A 23,333-nucleotide genomic window follows, 5' to 3' on the forward strand; every position below is an offset into this window, starting at 1 on the left:
GGATAACAGATTAATGAAACTAAGAGTTGGTTTTTTGAAAAAATAAAATTGATAAACCTCTAGCTAGGTTTCTCAAAAAGAGAGAAGAGAGGACCCAAATAGATAAAATCACGCATGAAAATGCATTTATTACAACCAATCCCTCAGAAATACAAGCAATTATCAGTGAATACTGTGAAAAATTATATGTCAACAAACTGGACAACCTGGAAGAAATGGACAAATTTCTAAACACCCACACACAACCAAAACTCAAACAGGAAGAAATAGAAAATCTGAACAGACCCATAACCAGTGAAGAAATTGAATCAGTTATCAAAAATCTCCCAACAAATAAGAGTCCAGGACCAGATGGCTTCCCTGGGGAATTCTACCAGACATTTAAAGCGAGATAATACTTATCCTTCTCAAGCTGTTCCAAAAAATAGAAATGGAAGGAAAACTTCCAGACTCATTCTACGAAGCCAGCATTATTTTGATTCCCAAACCAGACAGAGACCCAGCAAAAAAAAGAGAACTACAGGCCAATATCCCTGATGAATATGGATGCAAAAATTCTCAACAAGATTCGAGCAAGTCATATTCAACAGCATATAAAAAGAATTACTATGATCAAGTGGGATTCATTCCTGGGCTGCAGGGCTGGTTCAACATTCGCAAATCAATCAATGTGATACATCACATTAATTAAAAAAGATAAGAACCATATGATCCTGTCAATCGATGCATAAAAGCATTTGACAAAATTCAGCATCCTTTCTTATATTTCTTTTTTATTTTTTAACATTTATTATTGAGGGACAGAGAGACACAGAGCATGAGCAGGGGAAGGGCAGAGAGAGGGGGAGACACAGAATCTGAAGCAGGCTGCAGGCTCTGAGTTGTCAGCACAGAGCCCGATGCAGGGCTCGAACTCACAAACTGCGAGATCATGACCCGAGCTGAAGTCGGTTGCCCAACTGACGGAGCCACCCAGGTGCCCCTCAGCATCCTTTCTTAATAAAGACCCTCAGGAAAGTTGGGATAGAAGGAGCATACTTCAACATCGTAAAATCCATTTATGAAAAGCCCACAGCTAATATCCTCAGTGGGGAAAAACTGAGAGCTTTCCCCCTGAGATCAGGAACACAACAGGGATGTCCACTCTCACCACTGTTGTTTAACATAGTGTTGGAAGTCTAGCATCAGCAGTCAGACAACAAAATGAATTAAGAGGCATCAAAATTGGCAAAGATGATGTCAAACTTACACTTTTCGCAGACGACATGATACTCTACATGGAAAACCCGACAGACTCCACCAAAAGTCTGCTAGAACTGATACATGAACTCAGCAAAGTCTCAAAGTACAAAATCCAGGTACAGAAATTGGTTGCATTTTTATACACCAATAATGAAGCAACAGAAAGAGATATCAAGAAATTGATCCCATTTATAGTTGCACCAAGAACCATAAAACACCTAGGAATAAACCTAACCAAAGATGTGAAAGATCTGTATGCTGAAAACTATAGAAAGCTTATGAAGGAAATTGAAGAAGATACAAAGAAATGGTAAAACATTCTGTGCTCATGGATTGGAAGAGTAAATATTGTTAAAATGTCAATACTACCTAAAGCAGTCTACACATTCAGTGCAATACCTATCAAAACTGTGCTGGCATTCTTCTCAAAGCTAAAACAAACAATTCTAAAATTTGTATAGAACCACAAAGAACCCTGCAGGAGGCATCACAATCCCAGACTTTAGTCTCTACTACAAAGCTGTAATCATCAAGACAGTATGGTATTGGCACAAAAACAGACACACACAGCCCAATGGGATAGAATAGAGAACCCAGAATTGGACCCACAAATGTATGGCCAACTAATCTTTGACAAAGCAAGAAAGAGTATCCAATGGAAAAAAGACAGTCTCTTTAACAAATGGTGCTGGGAGAACCTGACAGCAACTTGCAGAAGAATGAAACTAGATCACTTTCTTACACCATTCACAAAAATAAACTCAAAATGGATGAAGAACCTGCATGTGAGACAGGAAACCATCAAAACCCTAGAGGAGAAAGCAGGAAAAAACCTCTCTGACCTCAGCCGCAGCAATTTCTTACTTGACACATCTTCAAAGGCAAGGGAATTAAAAGCAAAAATGAACTATTGGAACCTCATGAAGATAAAAAGCTTCTGTACTGCAAAGGAAACAATCAGCAAAACTAAAAGGCAACCAATGGACTGGAAAAAGATATTTGCAAATGACATACTGGATAAAGGGCTAGTATCCAAAATCTATAAAGAATTCACCAAACTCCACACGTGAAAAACAAATAATCCAGTGAAGAAATTGGTAGAAGACATGAATAGACACTTTTCTAAAGAAGACATCCAGATGGCCAACAGACACATGAAACGTTGCTCAACATCACTCATCAGGGAAATACAAATCAAAACCACACTGAGATACCACCTCATGCCAGTCAGAGTGGCCAAAATGAACAAATCAGGAGACTATAGATGCTGGAGAGGATGTGGAGAAATGGGAACCCTCTTGCACTGTTGGTGGGAATGCAAACTGGTGCAGCTGCTCTGAAAAACAGTGTGGAGGTTCTTCAAAAAATTAAAAATAGAACTACCCTGTGATCCAGCAATAGCACTGCTAGGAATTACCCAAGGAATACAGGAGTGCTGATTCATAGGGGCACATGTACCCCAATGTTTATAGCAGTGCTTTCAACAATAGCCAAATTTGGAAAGAGACTAAATGTCCAACAACTGATGAGTAGATAAAGAAGATTTGGTCTATATATACAGTGGAATACTACTTAGCAATGAGAAAGAATGAAATCTGGCAGTTTGCAGCAACGTGGATGGAACTGGAAGGTATTATGCTAAGTGAAATAATTCAGTCAGAGAAAGACAGATATCATAGGTTTTCACCCATATGTGGATCTTGAGAAACTTAATAGATGACCATGGGGAAAAGAAGGGGAAAAAAATAGTTAAAAACAGAGAGGGAGGGAGGCAAACCATAAAAGACTCTTAAGTACAGAGAACAAACTGAGGGTTGATGGGGGGTTGGGGAGAGGGGAAAGTGGGTGATAGCCATTAAGGAGGGCACTTGTTGGGACAAGCACTGGGTGTTGTATGGAAGCTGGTTTGAGAATAAATTATATTAAAAAATAAACATCAAAAAAATTTTTAAAAAGTATACTTGGTATGCTGTGTATTTTTTTAAATCTGTGAGACTTAAATAGTGGCCTAATATATTGTCTGTCCTGAAAAATGTTCCACATGCACTTGAGAAGAATATGTATTATGTTGTTGGTGGACTGTTCTTTATATGTCTTAGATCTAGTTGGCTTACTGTGTTATTTAAGTCCTCTATTTCTTCTGTCTGTTTATCCTTTATTGTCAATGGAGTATGAAGTCTCCAATTATTATTATGCAACTATTTATTTTTCACTTGAGTTCTGTTAGTTTTTGCTTTGTATATTTTCATGATCTGTCATTATATGCATAAATGTTCGTAATTGTTATATTTTCTTGCTGTGTTGATCCTTTTGTTAATACATAATATCCTTTTGTTTTTGTAACATTTTTTGACTTAGTCTGTTTTATCTGACATGCCATATTCTCTTTTGGTTACTTTTGGCATGGAAAATCTTTTTTTCCATCCTTTCCATTTTAACTTACTTGTGTCTTTGGACACAGTTAGTAATTATTAAATTTTGGTTTAAATTTTTAAATTTTAATTAAAAGGTTTTTTAATGTTTACTTATTTTTGAAGGAGAGAGAGACAGAGTGCTAGCAGGAGAGGGGCAGAGAGAGAGGGAGACAGAATCTGAAGCAGGCCCCAGGCTCCAGGGTGTCAGCACAGAGCCTAATGCAGGGCTCAAAGTCATGAACCGGGAGATTGTGACCTGAGCCGAAGTCAGATGCTTAATCGACTGAGTCACACAGGCACTCCTAATTTTATTTTTTAAATTTATTTTAAATTATTCCCTTGAATTGTAGAGGAAACAAGATTTGGTGTTGGAAACCAAAGTTATAGTAATAGCAGCTTTTACATTAATAATTGCTTTTTCTTCTTTAAATGTAGTAGTCTCTTAAACCTGTTGGAAACAAAAAGTGTAGTTACCAACCATTGCTACAGTAATACTAGGTTTTGTAGTCATACATGTGTTTACTTTCTTGAGCTCTTTATTTTTCCATATGGCTTTGAGTTACTGTTAAGTGTTCTTTCATTTCACCTTGTAGGACTCTCTTGAATATTTCTTACATGACAGGTCTAATGGTCACAAACTCTCCCAGCTTTTGTTTATCTAGGAATGTCTTATTTTCCCCTTCACTTTTGAAGGTCAGTATTGCCAGATATAATATCTTCGATTTGTCTTTTAGTACCTTGAACATATCTGCCTATTCTATCTGGCTTCTGAAGTTTCTGATAAAAAAATCTGCTAAAACTCTTATTGAGGATTCCTGTGTCTGACAATTCACTTTTCTCTTGTTTTCAGGAATCTCTTTTTATCTTTGGGTTTTGAAGGTTTGATTATGTCTTGATGTGGTTTCCTTTGAGTTCCTCTTTCTTAGAACTTACTGAATGCTTATATTGATGCTTTTAATCAAATTTGGGAAGTTTTCAGTTATTATTGCTTTAAATATTTTCTCTTCCCCTTTGTCTGTCTTACTCTTCTAGGATTCTCATAATGTGCATGTTGGTCTGTTTGCTGGTTCATAGGTCTTTTAGGTTTTGTTCATGTTTTTTCAGTCTTTTTCTTTTTTTCTTCTGTATTTACCTGAGAGTTGATATTTCCCATTGTCTTCAAGTTTGATAATTCTTTTTTTTTTTTTTTTTGCCTGTTCATATCTGTCACTGAGTGTCTCTAGTGACTTTTTCTTTTTTTTTTTTTTTTTTTTTTCAACGTTTTTTATTTATTTTTGGGACAGAGAGAGACATAGCATGAACGGGGGAGGGGCAGAGAGGGAGGGAGACACAGAATCGGAAACAGGCTCCAGGCTCCGAGCCATCAGCCCAGAGCCTGACGCGGGGCTCGAACTCACGGACCGCGAGATCGTGACCTGGCTGAAGTCGGATGCTTAACCGACTGCGCCACCCAGGCGCCCCTCTAGTGACTTTTTCATTTCAGTTATTGCACTTGTCACTTCCAGAAACTCTTTTTGGTCTCTATTTAGTTTTTCTTTTTCTTTTTTGAATGTATTGGTTATTTTCCTGATTTTCCTTATATCTTTAGTTCTTTGAGCATCTTTAAAAGAGTTTTTTTTAAGTCTTTACTATAAACTCCATTAGTTCTTTTTTAGTACAGTTTGTTGTCCCTCTCCCCACCCCACCCCTTGAATGGGCCATATTTCCGTTTCATTGTATCCCTTGTAATTTTTGTTGTTGTTGTTGAACACTGGGTATTTGAATCTAATAATGTAGTAATTCTGGAAATCATTGTCCAGATTAATTCTTCTTTAAGGTCTGCTATTTTTTGTTTTTGTTATTGTTCTTTTTGTTTGTTGTAAGCCATCTCTGTGCTAATGATCAGCCTGAGGTATATAATTTAAGGTCTTCTCACATCTTTTCTGAGCATTTCCCTTGGCATGCATTGTCACTTTCTAATTTTCCTTGTATATGCTCTTGTTTTTTATTGTCTTGACTGTGAAAAGGAGAAGGGGGGGGCAAACAGTAAGAATGGAAAGGAAGGGCACGAGCCTTTTAAATTCCCTGCAAGGCATGTCAGCTGAGAGGGAGGGACTTATAACAGTAGGTGGAGGTGTATTACCAATGACTGTCCACCTCTTTACCTGCACTTCTGTGATCAGAAGCAGTAGTCAGCACTCAGCAGAGATCACTGATATTTGGAGGACTAGATCCTTTTTGTCCACCCCAACTCCTGAAAATTGTGTAAGCTGCTCTAGGAACATGTACCCGGCTGCTTACTTGCCATCTGACTGAGGATGTGGGGATGGACAGGTGCTGTTGTACTTAAGAGCTGAAGTTGACAAAATTAAACATTTCAGTCTTTCCCTGAAGTTGTAAGCCTTCCACAGACTCTACAGTTTGATTCTGCCAGTACAATTTTTGCCTAGGTATGGGAGATAGATTCCTGCTGCTTCTATTCCACCATCTTCCCAGAATTTTCAAATTAGATTTTAAAGGCATTCCTTCACTGATATAATTAGCTGAGGTAATTATTATGACATTTAGCATAGAGCTGCAAAATTACTTGTTCTTAAGTAGTAATTTATGTGGTCATTTTATATCCAGTTTTGTAAACTATAATTATTAATGATACTTTTCTTTTAGTTTGTTTTTATGTGTTTTACTGTTTATTTTTCAGTCTCAGCCAATTGGACAATGGCAGTTTGGGTTTTGAAAAATGTCTGAAGGTTAGTGGGCTGCATCTACCTTCTGCTTCCTCCACACCCCTTTTAAGAGAATAAATGGAATATTTGAGAAGAGAGCTATATTAAAAGAAGAGTGTTGCAAATGGCTTCAGAATCTGTGAATGCAAAACAAGCTAGGAATCACTGCACAAAGGGGAAAAGGCAACAGCACCAGCAAATAAAGAATAGGTCTTCAATTAGTGATGGTGATGGAGAAGACTCTTTTATCTTTGAAGCAAATGAAGCTTGGAAAGATTTTCATGGTTCCCTTCTTCGGTTTTATGAAAATGGAGAACTGTGTGATGTCACACTAAAGGTAAGACTTTTCTTCTTTTTCAAACTCTTTATTGTATTATGAAAAATGAGGGATTCTATAACCATAGAGGGTGAATTTTTGGTATCATACTTATTATAGTCAAAATGATTTTAGTCTCAATCCTTTTTTATTGAAAGTGAAAGGATATAAAGGAAGGTGAGTAAAGGAGGATTAGCACAAGGTAAACTTGTACTTATTAAGTATTAATATTCATTATTTCATAGTTAATTTAACTTCTGAGAGTTCTGGACCTTACAACAACAAATAGTTATTATTACTGAAATTAATAAATTGCTGTTGACCAGTAAGCTTTTAACTTGTGTATTTAAAAATCCTGGTATACTCACTTACTCTTAATGTAAGTTAAAAGTTAGGAATTCTTGGTTGTTTACTCAGCTGCAGTAGTATTTTAGTACGTGTTCCTATTCTGGTAATTTAATCTCTACTTTAAAACAATGGTCTCTTAAGTGAGATTCTCTATACCTGATAATGAAGTACAATCTATTTAGACTTGGATGAAAAAGTGTAGTAAGTTTTAAGTCTGTGGTCTATAGACCACATGTTGTGTTATTCTGCTGCAAAAGACAGTTTTAGTAAAATTGGAAAAGTGATAAAACAGTGTGGAAGTCTAATTGTTCCTCATTACTTGTTTAAAGTACTTTTACTATTCTTATATCTCAGTGTAATATTAAATTTTTTTTGATGATTCATATGCATCCATGAAGCATTTTCCACATTTGATTTGCCACTTTGGGATCTCTTAAATTTTGCTTTTGCTTTTGCTTTTGATCAGACAGCTTTTTAAAGCTGAGTCATAGGGATGGAAAGCATACTTGAAGAATCAGACCAGAGAATACTCAACAGGAGTCTATAAACTGAAAGCATAAGCTTTGAATTTTAGGTCCAGAATGTCCAGGGGTATAGTATTATACTGTGGATAAATGAGCTATATTCTCTTTCCTTAAACTGTTACTGGTTTTATGCATTTCTAGGCCCTAAGATTTTGAGAAGAAAACCATTATATAATTCTAGCTCTGTGTGAAATTTAGCTATGTATATCTATTTTAATGTAGAACACTTAAGTTCTTTTGTTCTGTATGTATATTGTTTAATTTTATGCCATTGCTCTAATTTTTAACTGTGGTGTGAGATTCAGTGACCCACACTGGCTTTAGCAAAAATAAAAATGTAAAATAGATTGTTGGAATTCAGTTATCATTCAGCAAATGGAAAATAATTAGAGTATTGATTTTATAAATTTTATAACTGAATTTTAGAATAATTTATATAACATATAACATACTGCATATAGATATTAAGTGAAAAATAGGGATATAGCCACTTAAGGACAACTCATAACTTTGTTTATTGTGTAACTTTAGCAATAGATTGAAATAAAAACTCCCAAAGAGTCAGTGGTTGAAAATTAAAATACTATGTTTTAAACACTGACAGGGGCGCATAGGTGGCTCAGTTGGTTAAGTGTCCAACTCTTGATTTCAGCTCAGGTCATGAGCTCGTGGTTCATGGGATCGAGTCCCACATTGCGCTCTGCCCTGGCAGTGCAGGGTCTGCGTGGGATTCTTTCTATCTCTCTCTTTCTTCCCTTTCCCTGCGCATTCTCCCTCTCTCAAAATAAATAAACATGAAAAAAATTAAAAAAAAAAAAGTAAACAGTGACCTGAGAAACACTTCATTAGGCATGAGAATCACTTCAGTAATTTAAAGGGATCATCATTTTTATTTTTTCATCTGTAAAATTAGAGTGATGATTAGGTTTTTGTGAGGAATAAGTGAATTGGTACAAGTAACGTCCTTATGGCAGTGCTTGGTACATAATAATAAGTATCAGCTCTTTGGATCATTATGTATACTACTATAATAGTTCCAAGAGTATCAGATAATCCTGCCTATCGTGTATTCTGTTCCTATTGATTAGAAAGTGTTACAACTTAATCTCTTAACAGGTCTCTTACTGGATTTGTTTCTTCTTAATTCTTTTTTTTTTTTAATTTTTTTTAGCATTTATTCATTTTTGAGAGACCGAGAGAGACAGAGAATGAGTGGGGAAGGGGCAGAGAAAGAGAGAGAGAGAGAGACACAGAATCACAAGCAGGCTCCAGGCTCTGAGCTGTCAGCACAGAGCCCAACACGGGGCTCAAACTTCAGAACCGTGAGTTCATGACCTGAGCTGAAGTCGGACACAACCGACTGAGCCACCCAGGCGCCCTGTGGATTTGTTTCTTAATTCTAATTCAACATTTCTTCAACTGTCAGAATTTAACTGTCATAGAACAATTAAGTCAATAGGATTACAGATAATTCATAATGCCCTGTTTAACATAAATTTCACTTTTTATATTCATCTAACCTTAAGGATTATTCTCTGATATAAAGTCATCTCCTATTGTTTTTTTAATTAGTATGTTTCCTTTGACCATTATTGCTTTTAAGGCAAACATTTTAGAAAGACAGTTATTGGGGCACCCAGCTGGCTCGGTCAGTGGAGTGTGCAACTCTTGATCTCAGAGTTGTAAGTTTGAGCCTTTGTATGTAGAAATTACTTAAAAAGAAAATCTTTAAAAAAAAAAAAACAACAGTTATCCAGATATATTTTATTGTCCATATATAAGGTCATTAGCCAATTTTAAAATTCCAAAATGAGCACTTATATTGGAAACAACAAAAAAAGTTTATTTAGCAGATACTTACTAAGGTCTTACTGTAGTATGTGGAGAGTATAAATAAATTTGAGTAATATTCTGTTCTTGCCTTGAGGGTATTTGAAATTTATCCAGAGAAAGGCACATACACACCTAACTATAATATAATTTAGTGATTATCATTTTTGTGTTATTTTTATGGCAGCATAGGAGAGATCTATGAATTATGCCTGAAAGGTGATTGGAAAGGCTTCACATAAGAGATTATTATCTTGAGGTCATTCCAGGGAGAGGTGAAATTTGCTTATATATTTTATTTGTTTATTAGGGAAAACATTTTATTTCTTAATTTATTTCTTAGATGTTTATTTTAAGAGAGAGAGCACGAGCAGGGGAGGGGCAGAGAGAGAGAGGGAGAGAGAGAATCCTAAGCAGGCCCCACTTCCAGCACGGAGTCTGACATGGAAGTCGATCACATGACCCTGGGATCATGACCTGAGCTGAAATCAGGAGTTCGTTGCTTAACTGACTGAGCCACCCAGGTGCCCCAGTGGAAACATTTTAAAGAATATATCCAGTAACAGGTCTAAAATTATATAGGGGGGAAGCTTTCTTAAGGGCAGCAGTTTGGTGATAAAAGACAGGGGAATTTGTCTTGCAGAGGTTGCATAGCACTCATGCTTAAACCATGTGTTCTAGGTCAACAAAAGTAACGTTTACAAAGATGCTTCTACTTCTTTATGATAGTTTGAGGAAATGTAATTGTTTTTATTAAAGATCATAGTTAAATTTTACTTGAAGAGATTAACAGAGATTATTAGACGAAGGAAACTCCCTAACTTGTTGATGCTTCCACTGAATAGTTTTATTCATATTATTTGGCTTCTTCTTCTTTTTTTGAAAATACATGTTTCTTTGAGTTGTTAAAGTAAACATTTATAGGATTTGGATAAATATTTTCAAGATTGTGTTATAATTTTTTGGTGTCAAACTTCCAAATGACCAGGTAAGAATAAGTACTCTGAAAGATTGCAGGGAAACAAAATATGTGAACTGCATTATAGTACCATACTTCCAATAGGTAGAAATGATAAAATTATTATCCTTATAAATGTAACAGTTAACTCCTGATGGGAAGGCAGACATAATCTAATGAAATGATAAATGAGAAGGTGATTCTGTCTTTGACACTTAAGCATTCTATGTTAAGCTGTCTAATGAATGTTCATCTTTCTGACATTCAAGTAATAAATTGATATTTTAACTTTTTTCATGTTGCTCAGAAGGTGTATTTAAATACTTATATTAGTAGATTCTTGTTTATTTGACCCCTAAAATGTTATCCATCGTTTCCATTGTGCAGGTTTTTCTAATGAATGTAGTAAGATTAACCAAGATTGTAGCATAGTGAATGTGGCTAGACATTATAATGTGATAATTCACTACATGTAAGCCAAACTATCTTGGTTTTGTATATCTAACCCCTTCTTGACCTTGGCTGTAAAATGCTATTTTGACTATTCAAACTGATTAAAATTGGTGGATTATCGAAAAGAGTAGCTAAGAGGTTAAAAGGACAAAATTAACAAGGGATTAAAACTGAGAAATTAGAATATAGCTTCTAAACAAACATAAAAGACGGGCATTTGGATTTTTTTCTTCCACTCTATTTCTGTCTCACTGTTTGTCTTCTGCATTTTTATTTCAGTGTAGTTCTCAAACACTTAGTTTTAATTAAATGGCATAATTATGAACATTTCAAACTAATACACTTTAGTTTTTGTTTCAATGATTTAAAAACAAGTTTAGTGTATTTGTAAATGATTTTTAACAGTCTGTATTAATGGGATTTTACAATTAATACTTAGAAGTAAAGTGAACCTATGTAATAACAACTAGTTCACAAAAGAATAGTTACCAGAATGACCAAATGTTAAAAAAGTATTAAGTATTAAGGGGGCACCTGGGTGGCTCAGTTGGTTAAGCATCTGACTCTTGATTTCAGCTCAGGTTATGATCTCACAGTTTGTGGGTTTGAGCCCCACATTGGGCTCTGTGCTGACAGTGCGGAGCCTGCTTGAGATTCTCTCTCTGCACCTCTCTCCCTCTCTCTCTCTCTCTCTCTCTCTCTCTCTCTCTCTCTCAAAAAAAAAAAAAAAAAAGAGTGGGTGTATTATCTTTAATCACTTTGGGGGTGTGATTGTGTGTGTATTAAATATTCAAGTTTTAGTTATTGAATCAAGAAATTAAAATAGAGTTGTTGAGGAACAAAGTCTTATGAACAGTATGAAAATAATTTGTGGACCATTGATTTGTACAGTTGGGGTGAGAAGGTAGTGTTAAAATAATGTTTATCTGGAAACTGTAGAATTGTTTTATGTAATGGCATGTTGGCAAATTTAAGCAGATTTATGCCATGTGAGGTTTACAGATATTTGCATAGAAACTAAATCTCAATGGTGGCATGTGCAGAATATTTTAAAAAAGGATATTTTCAGCCTGTTTTTAAAATGCTTAATATCAGATTTCAGATCCCATTTTAGGGCTTAAGTGAATTTGAAAACATGCCAAGCTTTCTGCTTTAGTATAGGGTGCAACTTGAGTCTCAGTAAAATCTGAATCTTACCTGTGGATTCTTTTAAAAAATTAAATGCAATATAACCAACAGAGATGATAATCTTGTATTTGTTTTTTTTGTTTGTTTTCTTTTTATAATGTTTATTTATTTTTGAAAGGCAGAGACAGAACGTGAGCAGGCAAGGGGCAAAGAGAGGGAGACACAAAATCCGAAGCAGGCTCCAGGCTCCGAGCTGCCAGCACAGAGCCTGACGCTGGGCTCAAACTCACGAACCACAAGATCATGACCTAAGCTGAAGTCAGCTGCCCAACCGACTGAGCCACCCAGACGCCCCATAATCTTGTATTTGTTGAAGGGATATTCATTCTTCCTCCACATTAGTGAGAAAAGGTCAGGAGGAACATTTATAAACAAAAGCATTTATTATACATTGTAATACTCCTCAGGCCTTTTTCTTTAGAAGTTCTCATTTTAAAATTCATTCCCAAATAATGAGACACAACTGTAAGTGTATTACATAGTCAAAATGCTACATGAAAACAGGAATATTGGTAAAACACTAGCCTACTGTATTTAATTTTCTTTTTTAATGTTTGTTTATTTTTGAGAGGGAGACAGAGCATGAGCAGGGGAGGGGCGGAAGGAGAGAGGGAGACACAGAATCCGAAGCAGGCTCCAGGCTCTGAACTGTCAGCACAGAGCCTGATGTGGGGCTCAAACTCACAGACTTTAAGATCATGACCTGAGCTGAAGTTGGACACTCAACCAACTGAGCCACCCAGGTGTCCTGTAGCCTACTGTATTTAAAGATTACCTAACACAAAGTGCTAAGAAAACTGGGTAACTACTGCTGTGTTAATAAGGAGATAACTGGTACTCAGTACCAGAACTTCCAGATGGAAATAAAGGTGTATGTATAAAACATAAAACCCTAAAAATACTAGAATACCTGAAGTTAATGTGTTTAATATTAAGCATAGCATCTAAGGCAGAAATTATAAAGACAAAGATTGGTTTGATTGTGTAAAAATCTAGAGGGGTTGACTAAAAAAGCACACCATAAAAGAGAAAATTTTGAACTAATATATGGCAAACGACTCACACTCTAAATATATGAGGAGTTCTTACAAAAACATAAGAAAAAACTCATAGAATAAGTTTATAGAAGAGGTAAAAATAGCCCAAAATTAATGAATGATTCGATGATATTAGTATAAGATAAACTAAAATAGATAATATTTTCATGCATTAAATTAACAAATACTTTTTAATAAGTTAGTACTCAGAATATGGCACAAATATTGTAGGGAGATCAGAGATGGACAGTTTAGCAGTCTGTATCCCAAACTGTGCCTATCCTTTGAAATACCATTTCTTTTTAGGATTTTATCTGTAGGAAATTAAATAGAGTGTGAATAAAGTTTCAATTACAGCAAAACTTACTACAGTGTCACTTACAATAGCAAACTATTGACAGTAGTGTAATTTTTTAGGAAATAAGGTAAAATTTTAGTGTTTAAGTTTATTTATTTAGAGCAGAGGAGGGACAGAGAAGGAGAGGGGGAAGAGCATCCCAAGCAGGCTCTACACTGTCAGCGTGGAGCCAATTCATGGCTCAAACTCACGAACTGTGAGATCATGACCTGAGCTGAAATCAAGAGTTGGACGCTTAACCAGCTGATCCATCCAGGTGTCCTTTCATTGTTATTCTGTTTTTTATACTATTTCAAAATAATTTAATAAGGAATGAAAAAAACTTTATTTAAGCTCATAGTAAATACTACTAAATAGTGGTCTGTTTACTTTGTGCTTCAATTTTCTCACTGATAAACTGTGGTTATATAATAATGCCTACTCATAGGGGCATTGGGACAATTAAGTGAGTTAATTAATATGTGAAAAGCACTTAGAACAGTGCCTGACATGATGACTGCGGTTGATAATACGGTGTTGTATATTTGAAAGTTGCTAAGAGAGGAAATCTTAAAAGTTCTTGTTACAGGGAAAGATAAAATTCAGAATTATGTGAGGTGTTAGATGTTTACTAAACATTGTGATAATCATTCCATTATATATACATACATCAAATCATTATGTTGTTTGACTTAAACTTACATAATGTTAGATGTCAATTATATCCACAAAACTGGAAAGCTTTTTTTTAGAAAAGGGACTCACAGACCAAAAACAAGAATAGTGCCCAAGTAGTGCTAGATGATGTATGCTGTTCTTCTTCATTCACAGAATGCTTCTGAAATTTGAGATTAATACAGAAAATCAGCTTACCAAATATACATTGTGGATAGAAGTGTAGAAGATAAGGGGCTAATCTGGAAGAAGAAAGTTGCCTGACTTTAAGAAATTGCCCTACATTAAAATAAGTGACCAAAGGATTACACTGTTAAACAAATACACTAAATTTGTGTGAAGTTTTTGTTCCTGCTACAACAGATGCTCAATGCTGATGTAAAACTGATTTTGATATTAAACTGTCTCCTTTTGTTTGTTTGTTTTGAACAGGTTGGCTCAAAGCTAATCTCTTGTCACAAACTAGTATTGGCTTGTGTTATCCCTTACTTCAGAGCCATGTTTCTCTCTGAAATGGCTGAAGCCAAGCAAACACTGATTGAGATCAGAGATTTTGATGGTGATGCAATAGAAGACTTGGTAAAGTTTGTCTATTCTTCAAGGCTCACTTTGACTGTTGACAATGTCCAACCTCTTTTATATGCAGCCTGTATTCTACAGGTTGAACTGGTGGCTAGAGCTTGTTGTGAATACATGAAGTTACATTTTCATCCCTCCAACTGCCTGGCGGTAAGAGCCTTTGCAGAAAGTCACAATCGAATAGACTTAATGGACATGGCGGATCAGTATGCCTGTGAGCATTTTACTGAAGTGGTGGAGTGTGAAGACTTTGTGAGTGTGTCACCCCAGCATCTCCATAAGCTTTTGTCCTCCAGTGATCTAAATATTGAGAATGAAAAGCAGGTCTATAGTGCAGCCATCAAGTGGCTTCTTGCCAATCCTCAGCATCATTCCAAATGGTTGGATGAAACACTTGCACAGGTAGGGGCTGAAATAAGATTGTGTATAGAAATGAAATGATATGGAAGCAAATTAACATGTGTCATTTATCAAGAAAAGTGCAGACTACCCGAAGGAATATAGAAATCATTGTGTAATATGATGTGAAAATGGCTTTCTGTTTACTTTTCTGTTTATTCCCTATGCTGTTTAAGGATAAGTCTGAATTGCATTTAATTAGAAATATCATTCTTTGCTTTTTAACTTGAATGGGTTTCTTGTTTTTAAAGTTTCTTCCTTCCTTTCTTTTCTTTCTTTGTTTCTTCCTTTCTTTCGTCCTTTCATTTCCTTCCTTCCTTCCTTTCTTCTTTCTTCTTTCTTTCTTTTTTTTTTTCTCTTTTCTTTTCTTCTCTTCTCTTCTCTTCTCTTCTCTTCTCTTCTCTTCTCTTCTCTTCTCTTCTCTTTTCTTTTCTTTTCTTTTCTTTTCTTTTCTTTTCTTTTCTTTTCTTTTCTTTTCTTTCTTTTGAGGGAGAGTGAGCACAAGTTGGGGAGGGTCAGAGAGAGAGGGAGACACGGAATCTGAAGCAGGCCCCAGGCTCTGACTGTCAGCACAGAGCCTGATGCAGGGCTTGAACTCACGAGTCGTGAGATCATGACCTGAGCTGAAGTCGCAATTTTAACCCACTGAGCCACCCAGGCACCCCTAACATGAATGTTTAAAATAGCCCTTTGAGATTGCAGTACTGAATATTTTATTTATGTTGATAGAAAATGGTTCTGAGGAAACAGCTCTAAATAACTATGGTTTTATGATGAAGTTTCTAAATTTTAGTGAATTTCTTATTTGGAAAGAACCACAAGACATCACTTTCCATTTTCTTTTCTCACCACAGTTTTACTTTTGTAATCTCAGAAACATGGCTGTTTTTTATTTATTTGTTTATCTACTTATTGTCAACAGGGTAACTTGGATCGGGAGATAATAGGCCTTAGAATTACTTTGAATATGTTTGTCAACAAAAACAAAAAGTTTTATTATCTTGAAGCTATATCTTATTTGTGTGAATGCTTATATACTTTTAACTCAAAATCATATTTCCTGGTTTGATCATCCCCTTTATTCGCTAGAAAATCAGTGCATCTTTAAGGGAAGAATGGTGAGTGCCTCTACTGAAAGAAGGGATGCATCCCTGATTTAGTATATAACCTTACAAGGTCATTGATTTGAAGAAAACAACGCTTGTTTAATATTATGACTGTTTCTGTTTTAGAAAGAAATCACATTTCCATTTGTTCAGTCTTAGCTTTAAAAGGCAAAAGAACAAAACATAGCGATTTTGTTTTGATTGCACCTTTTCTCTAGCAGCAGTGTGGCCTTGTGATTCTGACACAACCATTTTTGGAAGTAAGTAACTTGAATGAAGACATTGAATTATTTTATCCAGTCTACTTAAATCTGTTTTTAAAGAGGAGAAGATGCATTTAACATATAATCTGATTTCATCAGTGCACCGTACTGAAAAATCACTATAGAACTTGGCTCATTGAACTTCACTCACATGTTAGAAAGGCTTTGTGAGGTAAATGAGTTTAAAAAAGAGAACATAAACATACTACAGTTGAAGTAGAGAATGAGCTCTCTAATTACAACTTAAACTTCATATTCACAACTATTCATGATCTTAGGTTCGTCTGCCGCTGTTGCCAGTTGATTTTCTTATGGGTGTTGTGGCAAAAGAACAGATTGTCAAGCAAAATCTAAAATGTAGAGATTTATTGGATGAAGCAAGAAATTACCATCTTCATCTGAGTAGCAGAGCAGTACCTGACTTTGAATATTCCATTCGGACTACTCCAAGGAAACATACTGCTGGTAATGAAATTATTCATTTTATCACCTACTTGAAGGTTCTTTATGGTATCTGAATATTGGTTATGTATGCCCAAACTTAATTCTAAGGGGGCACCTGGGTGGTTCAGTCAGTTGGTTGTCCGACTCTTGGTTTTGGCTCGGGTCATGATCTCATGGTTTGTGGGTTCGAGCCCCGTGTTGGGCTCTGTGCTGACGGTGCAGAGCCTGCTTGGGATTCTCTTTTTCCCTCTCTTTCTGCCCCTTCCCCATGCTCACCCTCTCTCAAAAATAAATAAACTTAAATAAAAATAGTGAATTAGTGGGGCGCTTGGGTGGCTCAGTCGGTTAAGCGTCCGACTTTGGCTCAGGTTATGATCTCACGGTTCATGAGTTCAAGCCCCATATTGGGCTCTGTGCTGACAGTTCAGAGCCTGGAGCCTGCTTCGGATTCTGTGTCTCCCACTCTCTCTGTCTCTCCCCTGCTCACACTCTGTCTCTCTCTCTCAAAAGTAAAATAAATTAAAAAAAATTAAAAAAATATTGAATTGGAAAAGATGGCAAAGCAGTTTTAGACATTTTTTTAATGTAGTCATTTGGCAAATATTTATCTAGTGCCTACCACATGCCAAGTTCTGGGGCAGGCATCAGAAATGCAGATACACATAGCCAGCCCTATTTTGAGAGAACATGCAGTCTGATCTAGGGAAATAGACATGTGAATAAAAAAATGCACTGAAGTATTAAAGGGACGTTGATATATTCACAAGTATAATGGGAAACACAAAAGAGTGGTTATTTTTACCTTGGAAGGGTCAGAAAAGGTTTTATAGAGAAAGTAAACCTTAGTTTTGAATAATAAACAGACGTTTTCCTAGGTGCCAGTTAAGGAAAGGGGTATTCGGTTCCTTTTGCATCTCTTGAATGTCTAGTACATACCAGGCACTGTGATAGCCCTGATTAGTACAAAATATAAGTTAACATATAGTCCTAACCTATCTTGGACTCTGGAGACAGATATCAGCATAATCATTTCTAAACTGTGTTAAGTGAATGATATTACCAAAAATTGCCATTGGAACCATTGAGGATGAGCACTGTATGCATGTTGCAGAATCATGAAATTTAAGACAAAGAGAGGGAGAAGATCAGGTTAGACAGTGCAACAAGGCCTTTATGCTGTGCTGGCTTTATCTTGTAGGGCATTGATTCTCAAAGTATAAAGGAAGTGGTGGCCCCTGGCCCAGCAGCATCAGCATTCACTTGGGAACTTGTTAGGAATACAGATTCTTGGATCTACTCCACACCTATTGAATCAGAAACTCTGGGGGTCAGGCCCATAAATCTGGTTTATGCCTTCCAGATGATTCTGTAAACTTCACTGAAGTTTTGATATTTGTTAGATTGCAGTGAAATATGTATAAAATAAAAATTGCCATTTTAACCATTTAAAAAAAGTGTTTATCCATTTAGAGAGAGAGAGAGAAAGAGGGAGAGAGAGTGAGTGTGTGAAGCAGGAAAGGGGCAGAAAGAGGAGAGAATCCCAAGCAGGCTCTCCACTGTCAATGCAGAGCCAGAGCTGGAGACGGGGCTCCATCCCACGAACTGTGAGATCACGATTTGAGCCGAAATCAAGAGCCAGACACTTAATCTACTGAGCCATCCAGGCACCCTTAACCATTTTTAAATGCATATAGTTTAGTGACATTCACTAAAGTTTTTAAGAACTACTGATGTAGGTAATGGAAAGCTGTTGAAAGAGTCTTGTAATCAGTTTACTCTGTTGACAGTCTGAAAGCCAAAAGACTACTACATGGGACATCAAGTAGAAATGTGGCTTAGATATCTAGCTTGGAAGGCATTATGATACAGATGGAATTTAAAATCAAGGAATGAATGTACTTTTCCTGTGTGATCATGAAGTATGTGAGAAGTAGGCTGAGGATGAAATATGGGAAACATGTGAAAGAGAAATTATTGGAGACAAAAGGAAACCTTGATATTATGGAAATCAGAAGAGTTAAGGAGTTTCCCCCAAAACAGGGTGATCAACATATCAAATGTGGCAGTTGTATTCAATAAGAAATTAACTTAGGAGTTTACTGGATATAGTTATGACCTTAGCAACAGAAATTTTACAGAGTGGGTGAAGATCTAAACCATACTATAATGAGATGTTTGCAAACAGAGATAGCTGATGTATCCTATTTGAGACATTGAAATTGGGAAAAAGAAAATCAGATTTTTTAGTAACAATGACATTGAAGTTATCCAAGTAACTCATTTTTTTAGCAGTTCATCAAAATTTTGACTTTCTAAGTATTTTTTCCACACTAATTTTTAAAAAATTAGGGAGCTATAATTTTGATCTCTATTTTGTGGCTTTACCTTCAGGTGTGCTGTTTTGTGTAGGTGGTAGAGGTGGATCTGGCGACCCCTTTCGCAGTATTGAATGCTATTCTATCAACAAAAATAGTTGGTTTTTTGGGCCAGAAATGAATAGTCGAAGGCGACACGTCGGTGTAATCTCTGTGGAAGGTAGGTCCATTATTGTCTTAAGTCATAGCACATGATGATAACGCTTTTTATAAATATGTAAACTTTGACAATTTCTTTCTGTAAGAAAATTGCTAAATTATAAAATGTTTCAATATTATCAATAAAATATTTGGGTGGTGATTATTTACTTGCCTTATGCCCATAGATGCTCAGCGAACAATCTCTTGCATGTAGATGCTTCAGTGGGAGATGAGTAGTAGGGAGAAGGGAGTTAAAATAAAGAGTTAAACTCTTTTGAGTTATATTTGCAAAATAAACTAAGGAAAAGTGTTTATTGAACTCAAATATATATCAGCTTTTTTCTATATATTTATTATTTTTTTTTTTTAATTTTTTTTTTAAACATTTATTTATTTTTGAGACAGAGAGAGACAGAGCATGAACAGGGGAGGGACAGAGAGAGAGGGAGACACAGAATCTGAAACAGGCTCCAGGCTCTGAGCTGTCAGCACAGAGCCCGACGTGGGGCTCGAACTCACGGACCGTGAGATCATGACCTGAGCTGAAGTCGGCCGCTCAACCGGCTGAGCCACCCAGGCGCCCCTCTATATATTTATTATTGAAATTATATATATATTTTTACTGGTTACTGAAAATGAAATAATTACAGAAACATGGATAAATTGTTAGGAGACTTGAAAAATTAACTTTTTTTCTGATTATAGAAGCTTTTTTGGGGGAAATTTGAAAACATTCTAATAAGTAAAAATCATCTATAATCCAAACACCCAGAAATAATCCTAGTTGACATTTTTGTATATAATCTTTACAGTTATTGTATGTGTATTTTTAATAATTTCATTTAGAAAAAGTTTGATCATATGTATTGAATTTTATATTTTCTTTAACATACTGAGCATTTTAAAAATTTTATCAAACATTCTTTGAAAGCATGATTAGTGATTTCATCTACTAAGTAATAAGTTGGGAAACCTAAGGTAGGATAGTGTTTGAGCATTTAAGTAACTTCATATACAGCAGCACATTCCAGGCATTTTATTAAGTAGAAGCTTATAATTATTTTAATTTGACTATTTAACTGACATTAATTCATGATGTTGAACAGAAGAATAGTTTGAAATTCTCATGCTATTCTAATTATATGTTGAGTATAAATCTGTATAACAGTTTACTTACTTGGAATCAAATGAAAATGCTTCTCTATTTGACAGGTAAAGTGTATGCAGTAGGTGGACATGATGGCAATGAACATTTAGGTAGCATGGAGATGTTTGATCCTCTCACTAATAAATGGATGATGAAGGCTTCAATGAACACAAAGAGGTGAATCAGCATGGAAATTTTTTTTGATTTGTTGGAAAATAAAGCTCTCAATAATTTAAAGGGCTAATTTTCTGCTTTTTACACTTTTAGAAACTTAAAATACCTTCTTAAACACATTTTGTTAAAGCATCCGTTGAGAATATATTTTAAATTTTTATATTTTAGAATATAGTAACAATTGATATAGTTTCCATGTAAACCTGAGCATTGACTTTTTTTTTTTTTTTACTTTTAACTGTGAAATAATTTTAGGTTTTCAGAAAAGTTGCAAAAATAGTAGAGTTCCTGTATACCAATGGTTCTCAACTAAAGATGATTTCACTCCCATTTTGGAATGCTTGGCAATACCTGGAGACATTTTTGGTTGTCATAGTTTGGGGTCGGGGATGTTGGGGGAGTTGTTGCTGGCATCTAGTTGAGAGAGGCTAAGGATGCTGCTAAAAATCCTGTAATGCACAAGAAAGCTCCCCACAGCAAAGAATTTTCTAGCCCCAAATGTCAGTAGTGCTGAGATAGAGAAATCCTGCTGTATATACTCTTTAACTAGTACCTATAATGTTGACATCTTACACCATTGTGGTACAATTATTTGAACCAGGTAACTAACATTAATACAAAGATATTAATTAATCCGTAGACCTTATTCAACTTTTGCCAGTTTTTCCACATATTCCTATGCTTTGAATTGGTTTTTCTTATCTAGTTATATTGGCTATTAATCTAATTCAGCATGAATAGTAGCAGAGATAGTAGGCATTTCTATCTTATTCTTGATCTTAGTAGAAATGTCTCTGATGTTTCCCTAGTAAATGAGATACTGGCTTTAGGACTAAGGCATAGTATTTTAACATGTTAAGAAAATATCTCTCATTTTTTACTTATTTTTTATTAGCATTAATATTTAAACTTTTCATCTACAGTAAATTGAAATATATGTTGCTAAGTGGATCAGTCTAAAGAGGAGAAAGATTTGCAGTAGCATGACTTAGTGGATGTTGACTAGCCTGTTCAGAATTTTTTTAATGACTATTCTATCGAATTTTCAGGTATCTTAAGGTGGTATCAAGGTTCAAAAGCATAGTAGACCAAACATACTCTAAATTGATAGGCAGTAATACTTAAAAATATTAAGGTTACAGGTTAAAAGCCTGCTTTAGATATTATGAAATATACCAGTACAACATGGTGGAAAACCAGGTTTGCAATTAATTTATGTTTCTTATGGAGAAAAGTACATGAACCAATATGAAGCACAGCTCTTAAAAAAAAAGAAAGAAAGAAAGAAAGAAAGAAAGAAAGAAAGAAAGAAAGAAAGAAAGAAAGAAAAGGAAAATGAATACAGTGTAGTTGCCTGTCTTGAGAAGTGGAGTCTTTATATCAAGGAAGATTGTAGTGGTATTCTTTATGCTGATCTGTCTGTATCTATAGCTGGGGTCTCGGTGGGATATATACAACATCATTTGGGAGATGGTAATAAAAGTTAGACTCTATACTTTTTTATTGCATCCTTTTAAATTTATTCTGATTGGATTTTTTAAATGAATTTAACCTGCTAATACAGTAATATATGTTTATCATTTGAAAATAATTATGGCAAATGGGTGCACACAAAAATTGTTGTAAATGTGAGAGTTATAACCTGGGATGCATGCAAGGACTAGCAGGTTAGTAAGAAACCTGAAAACTGTGTCATATAAAAAATTGTTGAAGATTTTTGGTTTGGAGAGAGGATTTTTAAATTTTATTTTACTTCCAGTGTAGTTACCATACTGTGTTATGTTAGTTTCAGGTGTACAATATAATGATTTAACAGTTTCACCCGTTCCCTACCCACCTCCCCATTGGTACCATCTGTTTGTTCTCTATATTTAAGAGTCTGTTTTTTGGTTTGTTTCTCCTTTTTTTTTGTTCCTTTGTTCCTTTGTTTTATTTTCTTAAATTCCACATATGAGTGAAATCATACGGTATTTATCTTTCTCTGGCTGGCTTATTTTGCTTAGCACTGTACTCTAGTTCCATCTGTGGTGTTGCAGATAGCAAGATTTCATTCCTTTTTATGGTTGAGTAATATTTTTTGTATGTATATACCACATCTTCTTTATCCATTCATCTATTGATGGATACTTGGTCAGGTTCCATAGCTTGGCTATTATAAATAATGCTGCAGTAAGCATAGGGATGCATATTTTCCTTCAAATTAGTGTTTTTATATCCTTTGGGTAAATACCCAGTACTGGATATTAGGGTAGTTCTATTTGTAATGTTTTGAGGAACCTCCGTACTGTCTTCCATAGTGGTTGCACCAGTTTGCATTCCCATCAATGCACAAGGATTTCTTTTATTCTGTATCCTTGCCAACATTGTTGTTTCTTCTGTTTTTGATTTTCAGCCATTCTGAGAGGCGTGAAGTGGTATCTCATTGTGGTTTTGATTTGCATTTCCCTGATGATCATTGATGTTGAGCATCTTTCCATGTGTCTTTTGGTCATCTGGATGTCTTCTTTGGAGAAATGTCTGTGTGTGTCTTCTGCCCATTTTTAAATTGGATTATTATTATTATTATTATTTTGGTGTTGTGTAAGTTCTTCATATATTTTGGATACTAGCCCTTTATTGGATATGTCATTTGCAGGTATCTTCTCCCATTCAATATATTTTAGTTTTGTTGGTTGTTT

At 35.3% G+C, this 23,333-nt stretch overlaps 1 protein-coding gene across 2 annotated transcripts in view; it reads left to right on the plus strand.

Annotated features, from left to right (window-relative positions):
* KLHL8 (kelch like family member 8) overlaps window positions 1-23,333 on the plus strand; it is a 67,017-nt gene that overhangs the window by 34,304 nt on the left and 9,380 nt on the right. Inside the window, exons 2-6 of one of the 2 annotated variants that reach the window (XM_019465034.2) lie at window positions 6,337-6,698; window positions 14,460-15,008; window positions 16,653-16,839; window positions 19,228-19,353; window positions 20,547-20,658. In XM_019465034.2, the coding sequence (XP_019320579.1) occupies window positions 6,486-6,698; window positions 14,460-15,008; window positions 16,653-16,839; window positions 19,228-19,353; window positions 20,547-20,658 (1,187 nt within the window). In that variant the 5' untranslated portion in view covers window positions 6,337-6,485. Of the gene's footprint in view, window positions 1-6,336; window positions 6,699-14,459; window positions 15,009-16,652; window positions 16,840-19,209; window positions 19,354-20,546; window positions 20,659-23,333 lie in introns of both variants that reach the window. The other variant, XM_019465024.2, reaches the window with a different exon arrangement.

This window comes from Panthera pardus, unplaced genomic scaffold (assembly GCF_024362965.1).
Source record: "Panthera pardus isolate Hobbes unplaced genomic scaffold, ASM2436296v1 HiC_scaffold_13, whole genome shotgun sequence".
NCBI lineage: Eukaryota > Metazoa > Chordata > Mammalia > Carnivora > Felidae > Panthera > Panthera pardus.